This window comes from Pezoporus flaviventris, unplaced genomic scaffold (genome assembly GCF_033815535.1).
Source record: "Pezoporus flaviventris isolate CSIRO_AGI_PZ_B2104156 unplaced genomic scaffold, CSIRO_AGI_Pfla_v1 ptg000095l, whole genome shotgun sequence".
Lineage (NCBI taxonomy): Eukaryota > Metazoa > Chordata > Aves > Psittaciformes > Psittacidae > Pezoporus > Pezoporus flaviventris.
Window position 1 is genome coordinate 56,184 of NW_026892643.1, and position 22,577 is coordinate 78,760.

Here is a 22,577-nt window from a genome sequence, read left to right on the forward strand (position 1 = left end):
ACATGTTAATGTAGTGTTCCCAGGAACATGAAGACCTCCTCTTTTTGTGTGTGTCTATGTGTGGCAGCATCCAGGAACAGTTGATCTGTGAAACTTTTGGGAGTAGTTAAGAACTTGGTAAATCTCTTTGATCGTCTCATAAACAGAGTGTATACACACACATATATATATTTATTTTTTTTTTCCTGGCAAACATTATTTTACCTTTCTAGAAGTTAAATGGATGGGATTCAGTGTCCATGATTTCTGCGTCATCTGGGGATCAGTATGTTCTGGTGGAACCAGGAAAGGGGAAAAAATGATACAGACAATTCTCTTGCTAGTGTTTCTCATGTGTGGTAAAATTGTATTTAACTACAACAGGGGATGGACAGGATCACAGGTGAGGTACCCTTTATGCTTTTACATAAGATCAGGGAAAAGTAAAGTTTCACACTTCTTCATCTGTCCTGAAACCCTTTTATATAATATACAATGTTATGTGGGTTTTTACTGCCATCAGCTTTTGTCTCCTTATGTACCACTGGGTTAACAAGAGAAACAAGCTATCATGATACAGAATGTTTAGGCACCTCATAGTTACGTGACACAATTCTCCCTGAGCTGTGGATTAAAGCACATGAGTTAATTAAAGTAAAGTAATAATTGTTCTGGGACATGTGGGACAGTGATCAGACGAGCTAGTCCCCTTGGGCTGACAAGATGGAAGAATTAGATGTATTCTTGCATCTGGGAATGCTTGTGGCTTTTTCCTCAACATTTGCTCCATCTGTGGTTATCTGTGCCTCTATCTGCATCCATACTAATGACTGCAATGAACTCTCTAAGAGGGTTAGTGAAGACCCTCAGTTCTTAGACCACTGAAATCTATCAAGCACCTGCATTGGTACTGAATATGAAGATTTGCTCTCCTAAGGTGCAGCTGTAGCAAGTATATGCATTTTGAAGTACCGGTTAAGTCCTGTAAATTCCAAAAAGCCTACCTGCTTCCTGTTTGATGGCGGATGGGATTCCAAACATGAGCACTGGTTGTGAGAACTCTGTGCTCTGTTTTGGGAACCAATGCTGTCAATCACTGGCAAGCCCTTGTTAATAAACCTTTGATTTGATGCCCTATGATGTTCTATGAGATCTCATCATACATGTGGTCAACAACTTTTAACTCCCTCGTGACAGTGGCCAGGGTTTTCATAAAAATAGATTACATTAAGCCTATGGCTTGTCTACAGTAGAAAGAAGAACATAAATTGTCTTGCATCAGATGAAAGAATGTAGCCAATAGCGCTATCTGCATTTGTTGTGTGTGTCAACGGATAGGCTGTCCTAGGCCACTACGTAGAGACACCCAAATATTTCAAAAGCAGTTTACTTTGGAAATCTAGTCGGGAAATTCAGATGGCAGGCTTGGAGGTGCAAGGGGATCCTGGTGAGTAGGTAAGGCTTTGGCATGTGGTACCTGGGCCAGTGAGAGAAAAGGAAAAGCAAGCTAAGGTCATGTGCCCTGAAATTGCAATAAGGATAAGAAAGCACCTGTTACTGAATTTTGAACAAAGGATAAGCCTAAGATAAAGGTTATCTAATGCTTATGGAATTGCCAAAAAAAAATCTCTGCCACTAGTTAGCTGACTGTTGCTCAGAAGACAAGCACACTCATGAGTGAGGACAGGTCCTTAGATGGCACTCTCTTGTCACTGGGTTAGACATACTGCCCTGCTGATGAAGATTTGGTTGTCTTCAGTTACTTCTCTAAACAGTTTAGCCAGCAATACTTTCATTTGCAAACCAAATCCCTGCAATGGGTGTGTGGCAGTCTGGTTATGTCCTTGTCCTACTTCTGCGGGAATGTGCATCTAGGACCTAGCGGAAATGGTCATAGAGGCATCAGTGGGGCAGCCACCCTTCTCTCCTCCACCTCCTTCATCATTAGGAGATGTCATGAATGAAACAGAGCTCCCACACTGCTCTGATAACGCAGGCCAGAAGCTGTGTGTGAATACAGCCACTGTCTAAATAATTATGTAAGAAACTCCCTTCCAAGCCCTGTGACCTGTACCAGCATCCACAGGCAGATGCCAGGCTAAAAGGACACCAGCAAAATGGGTGATGCCAGCTATCCAGTGAAAACTTTGTGTACCTTCCAAAGGGGAAATGCAGAACCCATATAGACAAGCATCGTCAAGTTCAAGGATGCAAGAAATCTTTGATTTGTTGTCTGAGAAACATTAATTCTTTCTAATGGTAATTCAATGGCTCACCCACTTCTAAACCTCAAAGGTCTAGTTACGACTTTTTGGAGACCACAAAAATATGTTGAATAAACCCACTAAAATCTGCTTAAGTTTGAGAATATTATCTCTAATCCTGCACAATATTAACTGTTACAAGCAAATAAGAGTGTTGTGTTCTGGAAGAAGGGCAGATTTGCTCTTCTGAGGAGGGAAGGAAGCAGGTGGATAGCAAAGGGGCCCCCTAAAAAGCATGGCATTCAGGAAGATAATTCCCCTTGGATTAATGAAAACACACATTGTTTAAGAGACCCCCTGCAGAGGAAATTTGGAAATCTTTGCCTTGGGGCCTAAAAGGAGCACTTGGATTTGCTTACAGGTAATGAACAAAAGAGGAGAGAGTCCTGGTCGCAGCAAATGGTGTTGGGTCTGTGCCTGGGGGAGGAGTGATTATCCTGACTACAAAGGAATGACTTTCTCTTGAAACAGAAGGTTGAAGCCATATTTTTGGGGAAGTCAAGAGTAGGAAATAAGCTGGCAGCTGTGACGGTGCTGAATGCAGGTTTAATTAATTTTTTTTCTCCTGCAATTTGTAGCCAAAGTGCCGTCATAAAGAGCTGGGTCATGATTCCACCTTTTAGTGATGAACATCCAAAGGTTAGTGAGCTGCTAGGAGATGTTCGATGATATCTGGGTCAACTGAGCACATTTTTCAGGCTATGACAAGATAATGTCTCACTATCTTCTCTGCTGAGGCCTGTCCCACCTCCAGATCAGAGTGACACACAGCTGTGTCCTTCTTTTACATTCTGCAGTATGTAGGAAATGCCCAAATAACTAATGTAGTCACATATGACAGACTAAAGACTTCACAGAGAACAAGTTAAGTGAACAGAGCTTTCTGGGTTACGTATTTCTGTACCTTCTCCTTTGAACCTTTTGACAATCACCACTTTTCTGTAGCAACATTATGGGAGGAAAGACAGTTATACACAAAATCTTTGGGGAAAATAAATTATCCCTGAAAAGGTTTTTCAAAAGATGTATTTCTGGTAAGAGGAGATGCTCTTGTGGGTCTCTGTGATCTGTTGAAAGAAGGGATCGATGGGAGGGAATTCTGCAAATTATCAATACCAGGAAGTTTCTGAAGCCATTTTGTTGATATGAAGAAAACATTAAGTATCACTATCTTTTGTTTCTTTTCATCACTGTAAACTTCCACCAGAGTAGAAATAGTTAGTGCAGAGGATAAATCAGTTTGTAATGCCAGAAGCAGGCCTGTTTCTATGAGACAGGCTTCTACCTCCAGGAGCAGATGGAAGGACACAAAAGGTCGAGAACGAAAGACCAACAACCTCATGAAAAAGAGATTAATTTTTACCTCGAATAACTCCCTAGCAGCAGTACAAGAACTCTGACAGAAAAAACACTTTCTAAAGCTCAACAGGTAGGAAGGACTTTGTGATCCCTCAAGTCCACAATGGGGCAGGAAAGATGAAGAACAAGGACCTACAAGGTCCTTTATTTCTCCTCCACCTGACATTATCATCCCCAGCCCATGGATAAGGGTCCTGCCCCGCTATGTGAGCCCAAAAAGCTGTTTTTCCCTTTTACAGCCCCCCAGGCTGCCTGAACCACTAGGCACAGCCATTCTGGCAGGGATGCGCCCAGGGATCCTGCGTGGTCCAGCTTCAGAAACTCTTTCAGGACACCAAAGTCTCTACCACCTCTCACTAAGCAAACAACCTGTATAAGAGCCCTGAATGAAAGGCAGACATGACAGGGTTTTTACTGCTGTCTTTACATTTTTAGTTTCCTTCTCACTCTGGTTGTTGCCTTCCTGTGTGCTCCTTTAGAATAGGAAAGAATTAAATTAAAGAAAGAGGAGAAAGTCCTAGAAATCGGAATATTCTTCATTGGTTTCCATCCTCTGTCTTATAATGTACTGGGAGCGGAAGAATCCTAGAGAGCACACTTGCTGCTGCCAAGCAAATCTTTATTTTAAAGCACAAAAGCAGCTTCCTGGACAAACATCCTATCCAACCATGCATTCCCCCCCCCCCCCCCCCCAGTGAGCATCATGGTTATTATATGGAAAAATTAAAAGTAACTAATATTAAGATTTCAGTATCCTCAGGTGCCCTTAATTAAGCCATTTAGAATTAACTTGAGGCTTACAGTCATGGAAGCAATTTGTTAAATATAGGCTAGAAAATTTCATCTGGAAGTAAATGCCTACAGGATACACAAAAAGCATTTGACACTGTAAAATACAACAGAGGAGAGAAAAGTAATAACAGCAAAACTTGTTCTGTCAACAAGGATGGAATTGCCAGTATTTTTGTATTGTATATTTTTTCTGATTTCAGATTCATTTTCTGAATAGGATCGGGCAGCCATTTTTTACTGCGATTCTCTATTTCAGCTGACAGAGCTTTTGCAGAGAGCTTCTCCATGTCCCTGAAAAAGCCAGCCAGCAAGACAGGAGTGAAGAGGCAGCAAGACCGCTGCTACTTAAATTAACTGAAACAGTATTTTGGGTGTACAGGCTTCTGAATTCCCTCAGTAAGCCTTAAAAAGAGCCATCTGGTCAGAACATTACATCTCTGTTTAGATCCTGCTTTGGAAATTGAAACGAGGCTCTTGAGCGCTTGTTAATGCTTTTTAAAGGGGGATTTGGAAGGTGAGTAGCTGCCTTGATGGGTTGCGTGTGGAGCAGGTTTTGGCAGGACAGTGGGCAGGTGTCTGCAGCAATGGGTCTCCTCACCCCATGCTTGCAAAAAAGCATTGCTTGCATTGGGAGCATGCTGGTGTGGCATGGTCCTTCCAAAACCAAGGGCATTTACCCCGTCTTAGCCAATCCCTGTATGCACCTCCATGAACTGACAAGGATAAGGGGGTTGTACCTTGCTGAGGAGAAACCCAGAGAGGTGCCAACCCATACCCTCTGCAGGGCCCATATCCCAGGGGTCAGGAGCTGCCTCCTCCAGAAGCTACTTCCAGGTGGAAAGGCTACGGAGGGGCACAGCGTCCATCCTCCCAGCTCGCGGGGAAGCTTCTCCCAGTGGGAAATATCAAAGTGCCATCCAAGTCCTTCTCCCCCTGACTTTTGGACACAGGTCTTTAATGAGTGGAGGAAAACAGATTAAGAGCCACCAAAAGCCTGCTGGGGAGTGGAAGGGGGGAGTTGGCAAGAAAATGTTTTGTATGAGTTTCTGCCCTGCTTAGGAGCTTTTGCAGCCCCGCATAGTGAAATCTGTCTCCTTCTCTCCCCACCTGGCATAACTCCCTCAGGACTGATTGCACCAGCGTAGGAACCAGTGTAGCACAAGCAATTAACTATTACAGCCCCTTCTGCTCTGTTGTGAAGGCTCGAAATTTGCCCCAGATGGATCTTTCTAACAGAAAAGCCAACTGTGACACAAACCACATTTCTAAAATATTTTTCAAATGCTAAAATTCTACAGAGAAACTTTAAAGTACCAGTATGAGCTCCTTTGATCTCCATTTATTCATCAGTTTTCACATTAAAATTTCACTTGGGCACTTTTTAAAAAGATAAATAATATAATATGGCCCACATGTTATGTTTGTATCTCACTAGCCCCCTCCATCTTTGCAGAGAGATGGACCTGAGCCTATAATTCTTAAGGCTGAAGCTCATAAAAGGTGGCAATTTATCACAAATCCCCGAATCCCTCACTCTGCAGCATGAGGAATATACATTGCTTAATTAACATAAATGACAGCAAATTCCCAGCATCCTCAGAGCGAGGGCTGACAGTGCTGCAGCCCAGCATGCACAGAGGTACCCTGTACTGCTGGCTGATGGTTTGTAGCACCTCAAATCTCTGTCTGTAGTCTGTCCTGGGTAATGGGAGAAGGAAACTGGGCTGCTCCCTCACCCACAGGTCCACATAAAGCCCTGATATATCATGTCCTATGATACATGCCCTCCAGGTTGCTGGGGTCCCACACCGCCTGATGCCAGAAGGATGATCCAGTGCATCCATCCCAGGAGGCAGCCCAGAGAAGCCTGCTGCCCTTGGAAAACAGTCGTGCCCTCCCAGCACCCATGGGCTGGATTGGGATGGGATGGATCCTTTGTGGCTGGGGTTGTACATGGAGAGCCTTTGTGGGGGCTGTGGCACTGCTGGGAGAGGGAGGGCAGTGGGGAGAGTGGGGAGAGACCTCCTCAGGCAGCAGTGGGTGCTGGATCTGGCCCAAGCACGAGGGCACATCGTCTCCAAGATACAGTGTCTTGGGGTAGCTTTTCCTAAACAAAGAGCACTGTAAGGGAGCCACTGCTGGAAATTTCCATTTCTTTGTTGGGTAGATGCTGTGTAAATAAATGTATTCCTGAGATTTTTCATAATCCTGGAAAGGTCCATAAACCAAACTGCATAGTTTGTTGAATCACTGGAGTTCATATATATTATCCCTCAGCTGCTGGGAACATGAAATACAATGGCACAGAATATAAGGCAAGAAACATGTTAAAGGTCTTCTTAGAAGTACTCTGTGCATTCATGTGTGGCATGTACAGATACTGCTTCTGTTTTGCCCTGTGGGATCTAAAATATCCAACCCATATTTGCAGCTTGGGTTTGTGAATTACTTACCTTAACTCTCAATAATCTACCTGACTGGCAACTTTGGTGGCAGCATTTAGCCATTTCCTGGTTCAATGCGCAGGGGCTTTGAAAGCATTTATAAATTAGTACATAATTTAAATGTGTAAGCAACCTCTTACTTTACTCTTCTGCTTTTCTTTCTGTCTGAAATTTAAAGACCAGACAATTCAGTAAGATCCTATCATAATAATTACATTGTGCCTGATGTATTTACAAGTGCAAGGGCTCAGAAATGCATTTTCAATGCCTTACTTTCTTGTCATATATAAACACTAACTACATATAGAATAAATTATATTCCTGTATCCAGTGTATTTGTAATGTAAATGGAGGAGTCACTTATACAGTAAAGACTGTTGTAACTCCACTGATAAAATTCAGATGTTTTCCTTGAAATAAGCTAGTAACTTTTGCTTTAAACTGCCCTTTACACTACCAGAACAATGTTTATTACCCTTCTTTTTAATTTTGAACACACTCAGACATTTGTCTTGTATTTAGACTTTCCCAACAGCTATGCTTGCTTTCTTTAGGCTGATTCTTTAAATTAAAAAGTCATATCCCCTAGCAATAAAATTCCATTGGAAAAAATATTGAAATGATATGGAAATAATACTTTTCTTTTTTTAGATCCCAAAGTTCCAGACAAAAGAGCACTTAATAAACAATTGTATAGAATACAAAATGTACTTTTTCAACAATTGTCTTCTAATTGTCCAAAGTACAAGGATGTGATTTATTTTCCAGATATGCTATTTTTCAGTCAGATTAGAAATGCTAAAAAAATCTCCCAACCCTATGACCAAAACAACCTAGAAGCCAAACTAAAACAATTCCTCAAACAGGACTATCTCTATGAGGTAACCCCAAATACTTTTGACTAGCTGGTTGGTTCTCTAATTTCTTTCTGTTTGGAGACTGCCACAGCATCTCCAATTCAGCAACACTTATTCGAGATCCTAATTTTTCCTGACCTTGGTACTCACATTTGGGGGCTACTATGTCAAAGCATTTCAGCCTTCAGAATGAAGCCTTCTCTCAAAGAAAGAACATTACGGCAATTGTAGCTCTCAAACTGGGATAGATTATAAAAGCTTATTACTGTATTTTAATATAAAATATTGTTGAGTAAGGGCATCAAACTTTAAACCCAATTAAAAACAAACTATGATGTTAGAGACTGCAGACCAGTAACTTATCTACCACACAAACAGCTGCACAAATCCCTCACATTAATTTTTTCCAGGCTTTCAACTCTGATTAATAACATGGCAAACCCATGCAAGTCTCAACCGTATTAACCACAGCTATATTTTTAGTCTTACTGACATGAACGCTTTAATATAATAAAAGTAAAAGGAAAACAGAAGAGGTGTTTCATTAGGACACGAGGATTACAAAAGCCGCTGTGTGGAATATTTGTCAGGAGGTGGTAAGGGAAGAGTTATTACTTACATTTTAGCATGTCGCTAGGACGTGGAGCAAGAGGATCCCTCAGTGAGATATGTTTGCTTTGGAAAAAAAATTGAGTAATCAGGCTGTCCAAGCTCTTCTGACTGACACACTTACAACACCAAATTGCAAACTCGGTTAAGAAGTTTGCAGCACTACATGGAAAGCTCTTTTTCCAATTTTATTATGAAGCCCAGCAATATGTCAGTGGTACAAGATCCAGAAGTTCATGTATTAACCTGCCAGTCCTTTTTTGTTGCTAGATGGCTATATGCAAAAATATATGAAGCATGCAACCTGGTTGGTTAGAAAAAAATAGCCCAAGCCATAGACCCTCAGCAGATCTTCCAGCTCATTATAGAAGCTCATACCTTATATTAGAAGCTTTTACTAATAAAAAAAAAATCCCCAGACCCAAACAACCCCCCCCAAATGGCTGATATATGCAAGAAACCAGGATTATATCAGTAAAATAATAACTTCAAAACAAATCCAAAGACTAATGTTTGCCTAATACAGAATGATTTAATATTTAATGTGTTTGGCTTCACAATTGTGTGAAGTGGAAGTAGAATTAAATTCAGCCCATCTATTGCTTGTACGACAGGGGTATTCCTTAGCTGAATTTCTGACCATAAATTCAGCTGAATGAATAGTATTATACACATCATGAAAATAAGCAATATTTGGCTGTGTATGTTGTTTGACTTTTCTTTCTGCACTTATCTGCCTACACATTTGCACAAGCAGTATTACAACGATGAGTTTTGTAAGAAAGCCAAGCTTTGTAAATCGGAATAACGGGCAAAACCAGTCATACGTTTTCTGTTCCTAAATTCTTTGCATGAAGACAGCTGCATTTCAAACTCAAGGTAACACAACAGATACAGGCACACAGCATCCTAATAGTGACACTGAAATAACTGCTCAGGACAGTACCCAAATACTGTAGTCATGGACGTATTGGAAACACTCAGGTACTACAGAGGGGGTGCGATGGGCTAGCAAAGAGAAGGGCAGAGTAATAGCAAATATCTTCTCACACTTTTACCTTGAGGTGAAAGCATCATTTTTGCTTTGACCTTTTAAATATTTTTAATGCATAACATCTGCAGTATCAAACATACAGGGGAACAGGGAATGCACGCACCGCAGTGTATTTCTACCCACCAGAAAGTGAAGAAATGCATAGAAAACCTTTATATAGCACCAGAGAAAATGAGACCCTATGCACAGCCTTATATATGAACTTCACTACCAAAGAGATTTGTTTCTTGCTTGAATGCCACACGAGCACATGTGAACCATTCCTGCTCATCTGTACTGACACTGGGATTTTGCTTTTTAACTAGCCCAGGCTTGGCTGCAACTAAGATAAACATATTTAGCTGCAACTTTTTTTTTCTTTCAAAAAGAGGCAAACTGGATTATAGCAAATAACCTTTAAGATAATTAACTGACAATGCCGCAACTAGCATAAAATCTTCCTTCAGGCGACCCCTAATTTAAGTATTACTGGCACAAAGTGGAGACAGATTGTGCATCACCACCGCAATATTTACATAGCAGAAACCCACAGAGCAGGAAACGTGAGACTCAATGATGCACTAAATTAGGAACAATCATATTCTAGTGTTAATTTGCTTTCTCCTCTATCCAAATTTCAGGTCCAGCAATTGGTACAAATGCACATAAAACATTCCCATTTTTAATGATTAAGAAGCACGGTCTGCAAGCAGTTCTGCTCAGAAGTAAATTCACTCACTATTAGGGATGTTTGCCGGATCAAACTCCCAAAAGTGAAACAGGCTTATCAACACAGAGATTTTTTAGAAAAGCAACACTTCCTAATCTGTTTATTTCTTTCCATAAATGATGTCTGCACAAGCAGTCTGAGTTGTCTGCCAGGCTACCTGTCTTTTGATTGCAAATAATTTCCTATGACAGTAACACCGTGATTCTGAGGGATAATGGAGAAGTGGTTTTAATTCACCGATGCTGTAGATATATGCAGGTACTCAAAAGGCTGTGTAATCAAAGAATAAAATATAAGATGGAAGGGGAAAGAAAAAGATAGCTGGTCTATTTCTAAGTATATCGGGAAGTGACATATTTATAATAAATATACACACTATAATCTATCGAGACAGATTTCACGAGCACTATTCTCAGTTACAGCATACTTCATGAGACAAATGCAAAGAATCATCACTAATCTTTCTAAATCTTAAATATTATTCAAATTTGGATTCCATTATGGCATATTAACAAAATATTTACCTTGCCTAATCGCTGATGTTCTTCAAAAGCAGAAATCAGTTCTTGTGCCCACTTTATTTTTTCAGGGCTCGGAGAGAACTGTTCCTGGACAACAGCAATTTGGTTGGGGTGAATCACCTGCTTACCTACAAAGAAGATTAATAACACCAGAATCATGCATCGACAAACAGATGTTCAAGCACAATGTTCCAACCACTTGAGGCTCTCATACGCCTTGCAGACTTTCTTGCTCTTTAACTAATTATTTTACCTGGTTTCTTTAATTTTTTAAACTGGACAACAGGCAGATAGCCTTTAGCCAGATTGTTTTAAGAATTAAAATACCTTGAGCTATGCTTACGTTCAATATAGTTTGAAAGAACCTACAATTCTTTCTCCTACCTCCCCATTTCAATTCATACGTCTTCTCTTAGTTGCTTCAGTTACAATTTTTGTTCAGGGCAGTCAATAACACTTAAGTATAATGCATCTCCTAATAGAACTGTATAAATAACAGCTACAGACACTCTTAAATAAATTGTATTAAAATGTGTTCAGAAAATGAGATCTGAAGAAGATGGTAAAAGATTTGTAGGACTGAAAAGTTACCAGTCACATAAGGATCATGCTCTAAATTCTCAGTATTGGCTTAGCATCATAAAATCCTCAGTGCAGTTTAAATTGTTGTAATAGTTAGCAGTTGCAGGCAGATTGAAATATTTATTTAGTCACTGGTATATTAAACAACTACCAGCGATGCCCTGAGGTTTTATGAAGTACTTTTTTTAATCCTGTCTTGTATAAACATGTGTTAAGAAAATAAAAATAGATGTTGCTATTTTTTACTGGAGATTTTCAAATGTGAATAGACAGCCACATAATCCACTTTAATCTGTTATTGTATTTAGCTACCTTAAAACAAATATAGATCTAATTTGTTTGACAGTTTAAGAAGTGTAACATTTGATATTATTAATTCATTTCTATGGGAATTTCACAGACGTGTGTGATTTCTGCACTTTGGTCTCAAAGCGTTTCAATAAAGAGAAGCTACTGTAATTCCCAGTTTCCCGTGGAATAAATGACTGTGCAAGGTAACAAAACTAGTTAGATGGATGAGCCTGATTCTGCAAACGTGCCATCAAGTGAGCAGTCTCCTTCACATGGAGGGTCCCACAGCCACCCATCCCATCCCACCCCATCCCATCCCATCCCATCCCATCCCATCCCATCCCATCCCATTCCACTGCACGCTGCAGCCTCTCACAAGAATGAGATTTTTTGCATGCAAGGAGAAGTTTGCAGCATCAGGACCTAGGGAGGCTTCATGGCACAATGGGGTCTGCTCCCATGTTCTTACTGCCATTAAGCCAGCTGTACATTAGAAATCAGCCCATCACTTGGTTGAAGAAATTTCACGTATGACTGCAGAGATACACCTATTTTAAATTAAATGACCACTGAAGAAAACCCCGGGATTGCTTTTATCAGACTGCAGTGGGTCTGAGGGCTAACCTGGAGTACAAACAAAACCTGGGGATGCAGCATCATAACATACTTAAGAGTAATTATTTTAGTGTTCCACGTTTCTCAGCTAAAAAGCCACAAGTAGCTCAATTTTATTACATTTCCTATTAAACAACCTGTAGTTTATAATCTTATGGGCATTCAAATATTCAATTTGAAATTTCAATGTCATAACTATTAAAAAAAATTGCATAAAAATAGATAAAAGCTTTAAACTCAGTAAGAACTATATTTTTTTTTAAAGAAATTACATGGAAACAAATTTTCTTAACTAATGTGTTTTACATTTGGTCTAATCAAAGGTTTTTTTAGTCAATTTAATCAAATTCACCATTAATGAGATTATGATGTTACTTATTTGTAATACAACAAATTCTCCCTAGCTAAACTGCTCATTCTAAAACTGAAGGGAATAATTCCTGCAAAATCCTAAGGATCTTAACTTTCTGGGAAAAACGTAGAATATATTTTAAATCATATTTAAGGTCAGTCTACAATTATAACAAAATTAAAAATATTTATCCACAATTTTTAAAGTGTAAAATATTTCTCTAAAAAATCTGTTTTTGATAGAGATGTCTGTAGCAGTAAGCTGTACCTTCTGTTATTAAAACACTACTGCACAATTTACAAAGAATATAATGCAATTTTTGATTCATAGCACTCAGTTGATTTTTGTCACAGCTTATGTGTCCAAATATCTGTATAATAGACATAATGCCATGCAGGAATGAAGCAAATATTTTAAGCAGAATTGTTGTTATTGACAAGCTCCTGAGAGAGTGCAAAATTGGAAGACATTAAAATTTATGACCATGAAATCCTTTTTACAGTACCACTTGGTACATTGTGCTTTAAATCAATACCTGTCAAGTCTTTTAGGTAACTGTATGATGGTGTCGTTTCAGTCTTCTACAAAAGACTGCAAAAAGAGAGGAAACCTATAGTGTTTCGTATTTATATCTGGCTTCTCAGCACGTAGCACAGGACTTTCTAAAATGACTAAGTCAGATGTTGAAGCTTATGGCAAAGTTTACTTATTTTTTTACATAAATATTCCTAAAACTGATGACCATTTATGTAGGCAACACACTGTCCATTGGTTCTGGTGTAGTAAAACATCGTGCTGGGTGTGTGTGCATGTGTGTCTATATACATATACTCCTCCAATATATATATAAAAATGCATTTTTTAATATATATAAGTATATAAATATACATTTAAAAGATCTATTAATCTGGCTAAATTACATTTGAAAACATTTTATTTTATGTAAACACACTCACTGAAGGGAAAACAGGCTGCTTCTAAGATAACTGGAAAAGAAAACTGACTACAATAAGCAATGAGGGTTACAACAGTAACTAAATAGCTGGTAAATTTTTTGTTACGTTACTTCGCGTGTTTCACCTTGACTATTCGATTACGTTAGGCAAGTTCCATTGGTCTAAATCTGAATAGGGAGAAATTTAGGGACACAGAAGTTCGCTGAGTATTTTGGATTTGCATTAGTTTTGAGGGTGGTGAATTTGGTCCTATGTGTGCAAATAGAGGTGTGTTCTCCAGCTAAGAGAGCAATTGGCAATACTCATCTCATTTTAGTCCTGTTGATTTCAGTGATTTTGATTCTTTGTGAAAAAGAACTAGGAAGAGATCTTAAATATTTTAAAATAACAAGAATCACGTGTTTTGAACTTGTTATTAAAACGCTAGTTCAGTATTTTACTCTCATGGTATCAGATCACTGTCAGTGGCAAATATGTTCTGCAGGGTTCTGCTTTATGCAAGGTTATGGATTAATCTAAGACTCATTTGTGATTTAATGTGATTAATATTAAATTGTAAACATTAAAATGTTTCATTTATATGCTTTTGGAACTAAAAGTTTTCGCTTTCAGTTTTGAAATTACATTTTATTTTAATCAAAACAAAAATTATAAAAGCATTAGATAAACTGAAAGCAAAAGAAACAAAAGAACAAGTAAAACATTTTGGATCGACTTCAAACCTTTTTTTTTCTACTTTTACAAAAAATACGGAAAATGCTGTTTTGTTTTGACTTAAACATTTTTCTTTACTATTTTTTTTTTGGGGCACCAGATCAGAAAAGTCAATATTGTCCCACCTCTAATTATTGTCAGACTGGTTGTCAGGATGTTTGTGGGATTTTGGAAATGTGTTAATGATAGTTGTGGAAAGGCAGGAGGCAAAGAGCAAGAGCTGTGAGTTCACCTTAATGAAGTCTGTACCTTTTACAGTTCTTTACTCCTCATACGGAAAGGCAAGGAACTTCTATGGCTCAGTTAAAAGTTCCATTTACATCCTAAACTGCTACATACGACTTTTTAATTTGTCTCCTATCTGGACCCTATCCTGATGTCAGACAACTTCTACTGTAAAGTCAGTGCAGTCCAAACCACCATCAACATTGTTTATGCTGAGGATTTCTAAATTTCCTAAATTGTCAGCCCAACTTAAATATTTAAATATACATTAAGTGTTCAAAAAGAGTGCTCTCAAAGGTGGTAGGCAACTGCAACTCCATCTTCTGTCAACAGGAGGTTCAGATGTTTTGTTTTTTGCAAAAATCAAGCTTTTCCTTAAGCTAGGAAATATTGGTCCACATTAGGTAGCCATCAGCAGGTGCTACTATTCAGGAGCCCTATTATTTTCCCAGCTTCAATCACAGACAAATGAAGGGTGGAAGTCCACATGCATGTGGATAATGTAGCTGTGAGGAGCTAAATGGTTTGCCTCTGAAACAAGATCTAGTTTTGCAAATGTTGAAGCTCAACAAGCAGAAAGGCAGAGTTTGCACTGAAGAGCATTGATTGCTATTCTTTCACTGGCATGCAGAGATCGCTTAAAAGAACACTTGTTTTTTTGCTTGGTGTAAAACTGTCATATACCACTAACTGTAAGGATATAGTTTGCTAGATGGCATTGCCAGGACCCATGCTTTTGGTAACAAAAACCTAAAAGGTGTACTATTACCATACATATATCCTGACTGACGGTCTGAGACAAATAATGTGAAATGTTCATCCTATATGCTAGAATTCTTTAATCTATTTGTCAAATGTCTGATTTCTATTGCAAAACCCCAAGCTTTGGTGGCTGTGCTGTCCCCCTGGGGTGTCCAAGTGGTCTGGTACGCTAGTCAGAGGGTAACAGGCTGCATTACAGGACTATGAGGCGAGGAGTGTGCTGCTCTTGCTGTCTGCCAATACCCGTAGGTGTCACCAGCACTTACTAGGAGAGGAGCCAGGAGGTGAAAAACAAATCAAAGAAAATAATAAGAAAATAACTTTCCCCTAGCAATTTGCATATGAGATTTGCTTCTCAATTCCCTCATCTAAAAAGTACTTTTTAACAACTTCTGCTTAAAAAAAATAGGAGAAAGGGATCCAAATGTTTTAAAAAGCAATCATGGAGTGGCCACTGCAGTATAGTACTGCCTTCCCCATGCCCCGTGACGGGACAAATCACTGCGCAGCCCCTACCCCAACCTCCCTTCAAAACCAGTCACACACTTCCTGGGATGTGGTTTTAAAAAGCAGCCTGTGACTTTTCAGGCAAAATTTCCAGCCACAATTTTTAAGGTGGTAATAAACACAGAAGACTCAGGTATTTTTTCAGTAACACCTAAATGACCTGAAATAGAAAAAAAAAATTATTTGTCTAAGTGACAGTAAATGTAGCAATATATTTAAATTGAAGAAGATATGCATTATTTTGAGACATCATCAGAAAGCCATACCAGTGAATCCCATTGAGGCAGCTTCTCTTGATTGCCTGCGGAGCCCATCTTCATCTCGGAAATCGATGTAAACAAGGTCTATTGCTTGAAGGCCAAATGCCTTTGCTGTGACTACTATTTTTTGCCTGGCATATAGAATATCATGAGTTTCCTTACTGCTTGTTGCACCTACGAAAATAATTCAAAACAAAGAAAAGCTGATGAGTATTTTTGGTCTATTTTAAATATTTCTTATGTAAAAAAAGAGAAGTTTGAGTTTTCATTTAACCGTTTTAGAAAGCAAAATGGGGGTGTGAGGCTATATTGTCAAAATAATACTTTTCTGAGAAAAAAAAGATGCTTTTGCAAAATCCCAAAAATAATCTCTTTAAACTCTGGCTTATAAAATTCATATTTTTGGATTAGTTCAAATCAGAAGTTATAAACCTGAAGTCAGTGGAAACTTTGGCTGGTAAGAACTTCTGCTTTAGGACTAACATGAAGTAATTAATTGATTCTATTATTTACTGTATGGACAGTGAGAAGCATTAGAGTAAGAGAAGCTTTATACAAATTAATACACTGGATACAGCTAAATGGCTAAAAAATTCACACTGAGAATAGAATTGAACTTTCCTTGGCTCCGATTCTTGTCACAACTGATGTCCTAAGCTGAATATTTAAGCTTTAGTATTTGGATGAAAAAATAATGGTAGATGACTTCTGAGATGGAATAAAAGTATTCACGAGACTTTTTGTGCACATAGGCCACTAGCTAAGCACCACACACATGTGAAGGCTGGTGTGAAATAATAATAAGAATAAATAATAATAATAATAATAATTATTTCCATTTCCTTAGTATAACTATTTAGACAGAGATTTCCAGTAGTAAGGCAATGATATTTTTTACATTAATGTCCTTATTTTTAATTTAAATGTTGAGAGCTCTGCACTTTTATATTTAAACTGAATCAGATCAGTAAGAAGCTAAGCAGCTGCTTATAAAAGAAATTGTGAAATATATTGTATTTTTGAGGAAGGCTAATAGTGCTTTCATATGACTATTATTTCATATGACATATTGACATGGGACATATTTAAAGTAAATTTATTAAAGCAAATTTATCAGGAGAGCATTTGTGCACGATGTCAAAAGCCTGACTGATAATTGCCTGTAAATTCATGATGAAGAAGCCACCAAATTGTAGGACTTTAAATGTAGTTCTTAAAAGCACATATGTTTCTTATGGATAACATATTTTTAAATCATTTCAGTTATTCAACAGGTTTGGGTTTTTGTTTGGTTTTTTTTTTTTAATTATTATTATATTCATTAGTTTTTGATACTGCATAGCAAGAGGGACAAGAAAGTGTCAGTGCCCTGAGACATACAGGGACCATGTTTTAATTTGCCAGCGATACATTCTGCATTGAAAAAATCAAGGAGAAAAGTGCAAATGTAAAATGCAGAATCAAGTGTTGTCATTACTTTAATTATTGCTGTCCAAAAAGAGATGGCCATAAATCACATGTGGCTTCTCCAATGCAAATGGAATACATTAACATTTCTAGCAAACACACAGGTAACAACCTATGCTGGCACGGAAATCCTCTCCTCCAAAGACGACTGCATCCAAATGAAAGCCAACCTGGGATCCTCTTCTCAGTGCTTCTTCACAGACAGCCTTCAAATGAGAACAGAGTATTAATTTCTACAGAAATGCAGGATGCAGAGCAACCACAGAGGATATTACAGCAACTCGGTGTTACCAAAATCCTTCAGCTAAAATCGCTTCTATTAAATAGCAAAGCCACTGTAGGTGCTCGACTATGCACAATGCTTTAAAATGACTCAGCAAAAGAGAAAACATTATTTTTTCCTAAGCACCTGTATGCCTAGACCATGTAAATACAGGACCTTATAGCACATTCCCTACCTTCTGGTTGACATAATGCTCTGGGTATTACTGTGATCCTTACTGCAGATATTTATATAACAACATGAAACACAACATTTGTCAAATACTGCTTAAAAGCAAACAAAAAGTATTGAATTTGATTAGTTTGACAAGTAATACAGAAAGACAGATCAGAATATCTTTTATTAAAAAATAATACGAGCTATTTAAAATGGTTGCAGACTACTTATGGGATATAAGGATTCCTTGTAGGACTGACAATTTAAAGTCTTCTGCTACATATAACTCAATTTAGCTAAGGAAGTTAAAAATGCAACAAGTGCTGCAGAAAAGTATTAAAATAAAAGCATGCAAAATTTTGCTGCTGTAGCTATTATATGAAAAAGTGCATTTCCAAAATATGGCTGATTTATATCAGTGTTTGGTGTATACTGGTATCTTTTAAGGCTAAGGTATGTGGAGAGAGACGGATGTAATTACCAGCTCTCCTAATGCATGTTCTTCTGTGTCAGCTGGTGGGACAAGAAATTATTCTTTAACAGAGAGTTTTAAAAGGCAGCTCTCCTGCCAACATCAAGAACTATAATATTAAAAAATCCAGTATAAAATAGTGTAGGTGAAGAAAAACCTCCACCAGTTTAAAATATGATGTAATTCTGTGTAGGCACACAGGACAGGAGCATGTCTATTTGGTTACTGCTTTATTATGTTGCCAGATACGTTAGCGTGTGCTGTAAGATAAACGGCTGTATCAAATGAGCAGGCTGCCCGTGAGGGCTGCCGGTACTTCTGGGGGTACTTCTGATGTGTGTCCCCTCAGCTGGACCGAAACTTTCCCTTAGAGCTTGGGAGGGGAAGGCTGAATTGCTGGTGCATGCATGAGATCTTCCGTTTCATTACTACACTGCCTTGCCTTTCTGAAAAACCTGGGCTTCATAGTAAATGTTCGGGAGAAATTTATGTTAAAATGCACTTTAAAAATAAGATTTGGTCTTAAATTACCCTGAAAAAGGAGCATGTTCTTGGATATTCCCTATTTTCAAAGTTAAGTATGCCTCTAATCTTAGCATTAAACACTCAGAAAACAATAACATGAAATTTTGTTCTAACCTGATTAGTAGAAACCATGATAAAGATGGCAGTTTTTAGAAATAGTGAAATGATGATTAATTCTTTTTCCTAAAGTTAAATGTTATACAAAAGTCGAGTTTGATAGCTACTAGATAGCTAAGTGCATTGCAACACTGTGAGTGTTCCAAATCTTTGGAGAAGTCCAGCCCAAGTGTGTTAAAAATAACAGTAATGTAGAGAGGTTTTGTTATTTGACATGGACTATCTGAAACTGTTCTGTCACTGAAATATTTTGAATTTATGAAGGCCTTTACATTACAAACATGAGAGTTCAATGTGCAAATGTTTTAGGGGATTGAACAATATATTTAGTATTTTTTGACCTCTTTGATGAAATTAGGGGGAGACCGGGGACTATTTTGCTTATCCTAGTTTGCTGAGATGGCAAAACATGAATGCTTCAAGACCTGCTTACCTTAAAATTGAGCAAGCCTACTGCAGTTTCCACAAAGGGGATAAAATTCATTGGTTCTACAAGTGTTCGGCCTTTTAGGTGATGTAAGAATTTGTCTGAAAACTAAAATTAGACAGTGTGAGCTATCAGAGAGAGAGGAAAGAAATCAAACCTCAGAACACTCTACATGTATACATAATGCATTAAATTTTCACCTGCCTGTAACTACACCCCTCCCCACCCCAAAAACTTGTAATTAAAAAAATGAAACCAGCTTTTAACGAGGCCTGTGATTTGAAAACGCAGCATTCCCATACATTTCTGGTTTCGGAGGCTGGTTTGCAAGAAAAAAAAACATCCAGGCTTAGCACCTCTCACCCTGGCTTAGTGAAATGCAAATCCGCGGGCCCTGGAAAACAATGAAGTGCTGCTGTACCTGAGGTCCGGTTTTGTTTCAGGTCCAGCACTGCCATCACTGGAAGAGCTCCCCAGCCTTCTAAGTGGCATCCGTATTATTCATTACGGCACCGTTACCCTTTTGTTCACTAGGCTTTTCTTCATAATTTTTTAGCTTACCTAGGAAGGCCTTAAAAAGGAAGTTTAATTCTTTGAAGACCAAAGCTTGCCAATTTTTTCCATGAGACCAGTTCACAGCTAGCTCTGAGCTGCCAGTGGGGTAGCCCAAATTCCAAAATCTATCATCTGGAAACATACAAAAGCTCTTGCACAGATTTTTCCCCTTTCAAAAGGGAAAAAAAGGAAAAAAAAAAAGAGGGGGAAAAAACCCTCAGCCCTATATTGTAAATCTATTATGTCTAGCCAGATTGAGTAATTTGTGCGGAGATAAACATATCGCAGGTATGGTGAAAATATGTTAGTAAATAAAGACAAAAATAACATCTGCATATATTTTAAATTTAAGGAATATTCAACTATTAATGGATATCAAAGGAAAGGGAATTTTAATCATCTCTCCATTCAGTCTCAGTTGGGTAAATCATATCTAAGAGATTTGCATAAATATAAACCATCAAAGACTTTTCATCTTCAAAGGGGGTTTCAAGACCCTATAAGCTTTGTACTGTAATCATCGCAGGTCACAACCCTGCAGGAATAAGGCTGCTATGGCAACATAAAAAAACTAATGCTTAAGGCTTAGCATAATATTCTGACTAATAGAAAGGAAACTCATTTTAAAAGCTGGCAGCCTATTTACCAGAAGCTGGATTAGAGGTGTTATTTCCCCTTTTAGCTTCCCCCACCGCCCCTCCCCAAAAGAAGGAAAATCTAATCACCCAGATCTTGAAAAAAAGCTTTCCATCAATTTGCAGTAACTTTACAATTAGGCCAAAATAAATCACAGCTTTCTTCGATGAAGAATTCTGCCCTTCCCATCCCTGCTTTGCACCGTCACCGTGGCTGTCTCAGTAACTTTTCTTTGGAGAAGAGAATTGCACCCAAAAACGTGCCAGAACGATAAAAATAATAATGCAATTCACATGTGCGAGTGTACAGTATGGCAGGTACTATATAGAGAGAAAACTGTAAACTTCATCCAGGTAATTGCAGCAAACGAGGTAATATAATGGCATCAGCATATATTCTTAAGACTCCTATCTGATTTTTATTTTTTAAGGGAAAAAAGGAAGTAAAAAGCTCCACTGTGTTCACATTTTAGGTACAAGTTAAAGCAGCAGAGCTCTTATTTTATTTGAAAATATTTTAAAAGTCACACTCCTGGGATTTTTTGTATCTTTTGTTTTGAAAGTAAATGGAAAAAAAAAAAAAGCAGTTTAATTAAATATCATCTCCCTTCCTCTTTCTTTCAAAAAATTGCAAGAAGCACCAATACAAAAGGTAACGAGTGGAGAAGTTTCAATTAATTTTTTTTTGTCAAAAGGAGACGATTAAATGTTTCCGGCCCGGTAAAGTGTTCATTTCAGGGAGAAAGGGAGGGAAAAAAAAAGAAGGCGGAGGGAAAAAAAAACCCCACAAAGCTTGGGGAGGGGATGAAGTAGCAAGGCCTCAGCAATTCTTTCAATTCCAGTGCACACCCAATAGTGTGTCGGGAAGAATGCACACTGGTCGGGATTTGTGGGAGAATTGTCCCGCCACAAAGGAGGGAGAGTTACGCTTGTTATAGTCCAATAAGCCATGCCAGTCAAACAAGTACCCACACTAGGGACAAAAGGCAAGCAAGAGATTCTCACACAAAAGAAAACAAGTAAGCCCATCTTTTAGTTGTGCATCAGCCTCCAGGTTTTCTGCTGCACATAAATAAAAATGAAGGGGGGGGGCGGGGGAGTGGGTATATGTGAGGGGAAATAAACAGATTCTGGGAGGCTCAAAAATCACGCCGAGGTGAATTTTGAGTGGACTTGGAAAAGGCGGCAGTGGTGTTAAGCAGAGCACACTCTTTGTGTGTAAAGGTTGGACAAAGTGAGAGGGAAGCAAAAGGTAGACAATGAGACAGAAGCTGTTGGGGCTGGCTTGTTTTCCATGATGGAAATCAAAGTTAGAGAGAGGGACGGTGGAAAAGGATGAGGGGACAAAGAGCCCGTGCAATCCCACCTCCCTGGAAAACCTGCCTGGTGTCAGCAAGGGCTCTGCCATTTTGGAAGCATGAATATTCATTACTGACAAGTTACATCTAACACTTACATGGCTGTAAACCCTGAGAGGTATACCCTGGTTAATTTAATTAAATGTTGGTGGAAGGGGACGGTGTGCTTTCCATCACGAGCAGTGGAGGCCGGAGAAGCAGTGCCACTGGATGGACAGGGCTCATCACGTACCCAGCATATTTGCTCGGTTGTAGGCGCACAACCAGTCTCAGTGGTTTGATCATGGTTAGATGCTGAGATTAAAATAGATCCTAATACGTCTGCCTGCCTTTCATCACAGCTTGCATGCATGCTAGTTGCTCGGCTAGCGGTTTGCAAAAATATAGAAGTAAATAATTAAGCATTATTCCTTTACTGGCATGTTACAGCAATAATGGTATATCTAAGCAAATGCCCCCTTTCTTGACAATTAAAACAATTATAGCATAATTAGGCCTATTTCAAAGTTTTCTTAAGTAATTTGACATGCCAACCATTTACATTTCAGGTTTTTATTGGCTGGAAAGTCAGTCGTGAAACAAAAACACACCTGTCAGCAATTAAAAAGGAAGAAATAGAGAACTGCTCAGGAAATAATATCTGTGCTAATTAAAAACACTGGTTAAAAGCTTCCTGTTTGTTCCTCCAGTTGCCCCAAGGAGCGACCTTCTCCCCCAACTCATTTTTTCA

The 22,577-nt window shown here is 38.6% G+C and overlaps 2 protein-coding genes across 4 annotated transcripts in view; one reads left to right on the forward strand and one right to left on the reverse strand.

Annotated features, from left to right (window-relative positions):
• Positions 1 to 22,577, forward strand: part of ZIC5 (Zic family member 5) — a 92,208-nt gene that overhangs the window by 45,601 nt on the left and 24,030 nt on the right.
• The window catches only part of CLYBL (citramalyl-CoA lyase), a 168,253-nt gene that overhangs the window by 5,149 nt on the left and 140,527 nt on the right, over positions 1 to 22,577 (reverse strand). For 2 of the 3 annotated variants that reach the window (XM_061476314.1, XM_061476313.1), the window contains exons 5-8: positions 19,306 to 19,407; positions 17,432 to 17,525; positions 15,859 to 16,026; positions 10,592 to 10,716 (exon numbers count right to left, since the gene is read on the reverse strand). In XM_061476314.1, the coding sequence (XP_061332298.1) occupies positions 10,592 to 10,716; positions 15,859 to 16,026; positions 17,432 to 17,525; positions 19,306 to 19,407 (489 nt within the window). Of the gene's footprint in view, positions 1 to 8,314; positions 8,371 to 10,591; positions 10,717 to 15,858; positions 16,027 to 17,431; positions 17,526 to 19,305; positions 19,408 to 22,577 lie in introns of all 3 variants that reach the window. The other variant, XM_061476315.1, reaches the window with a different exon arrangement.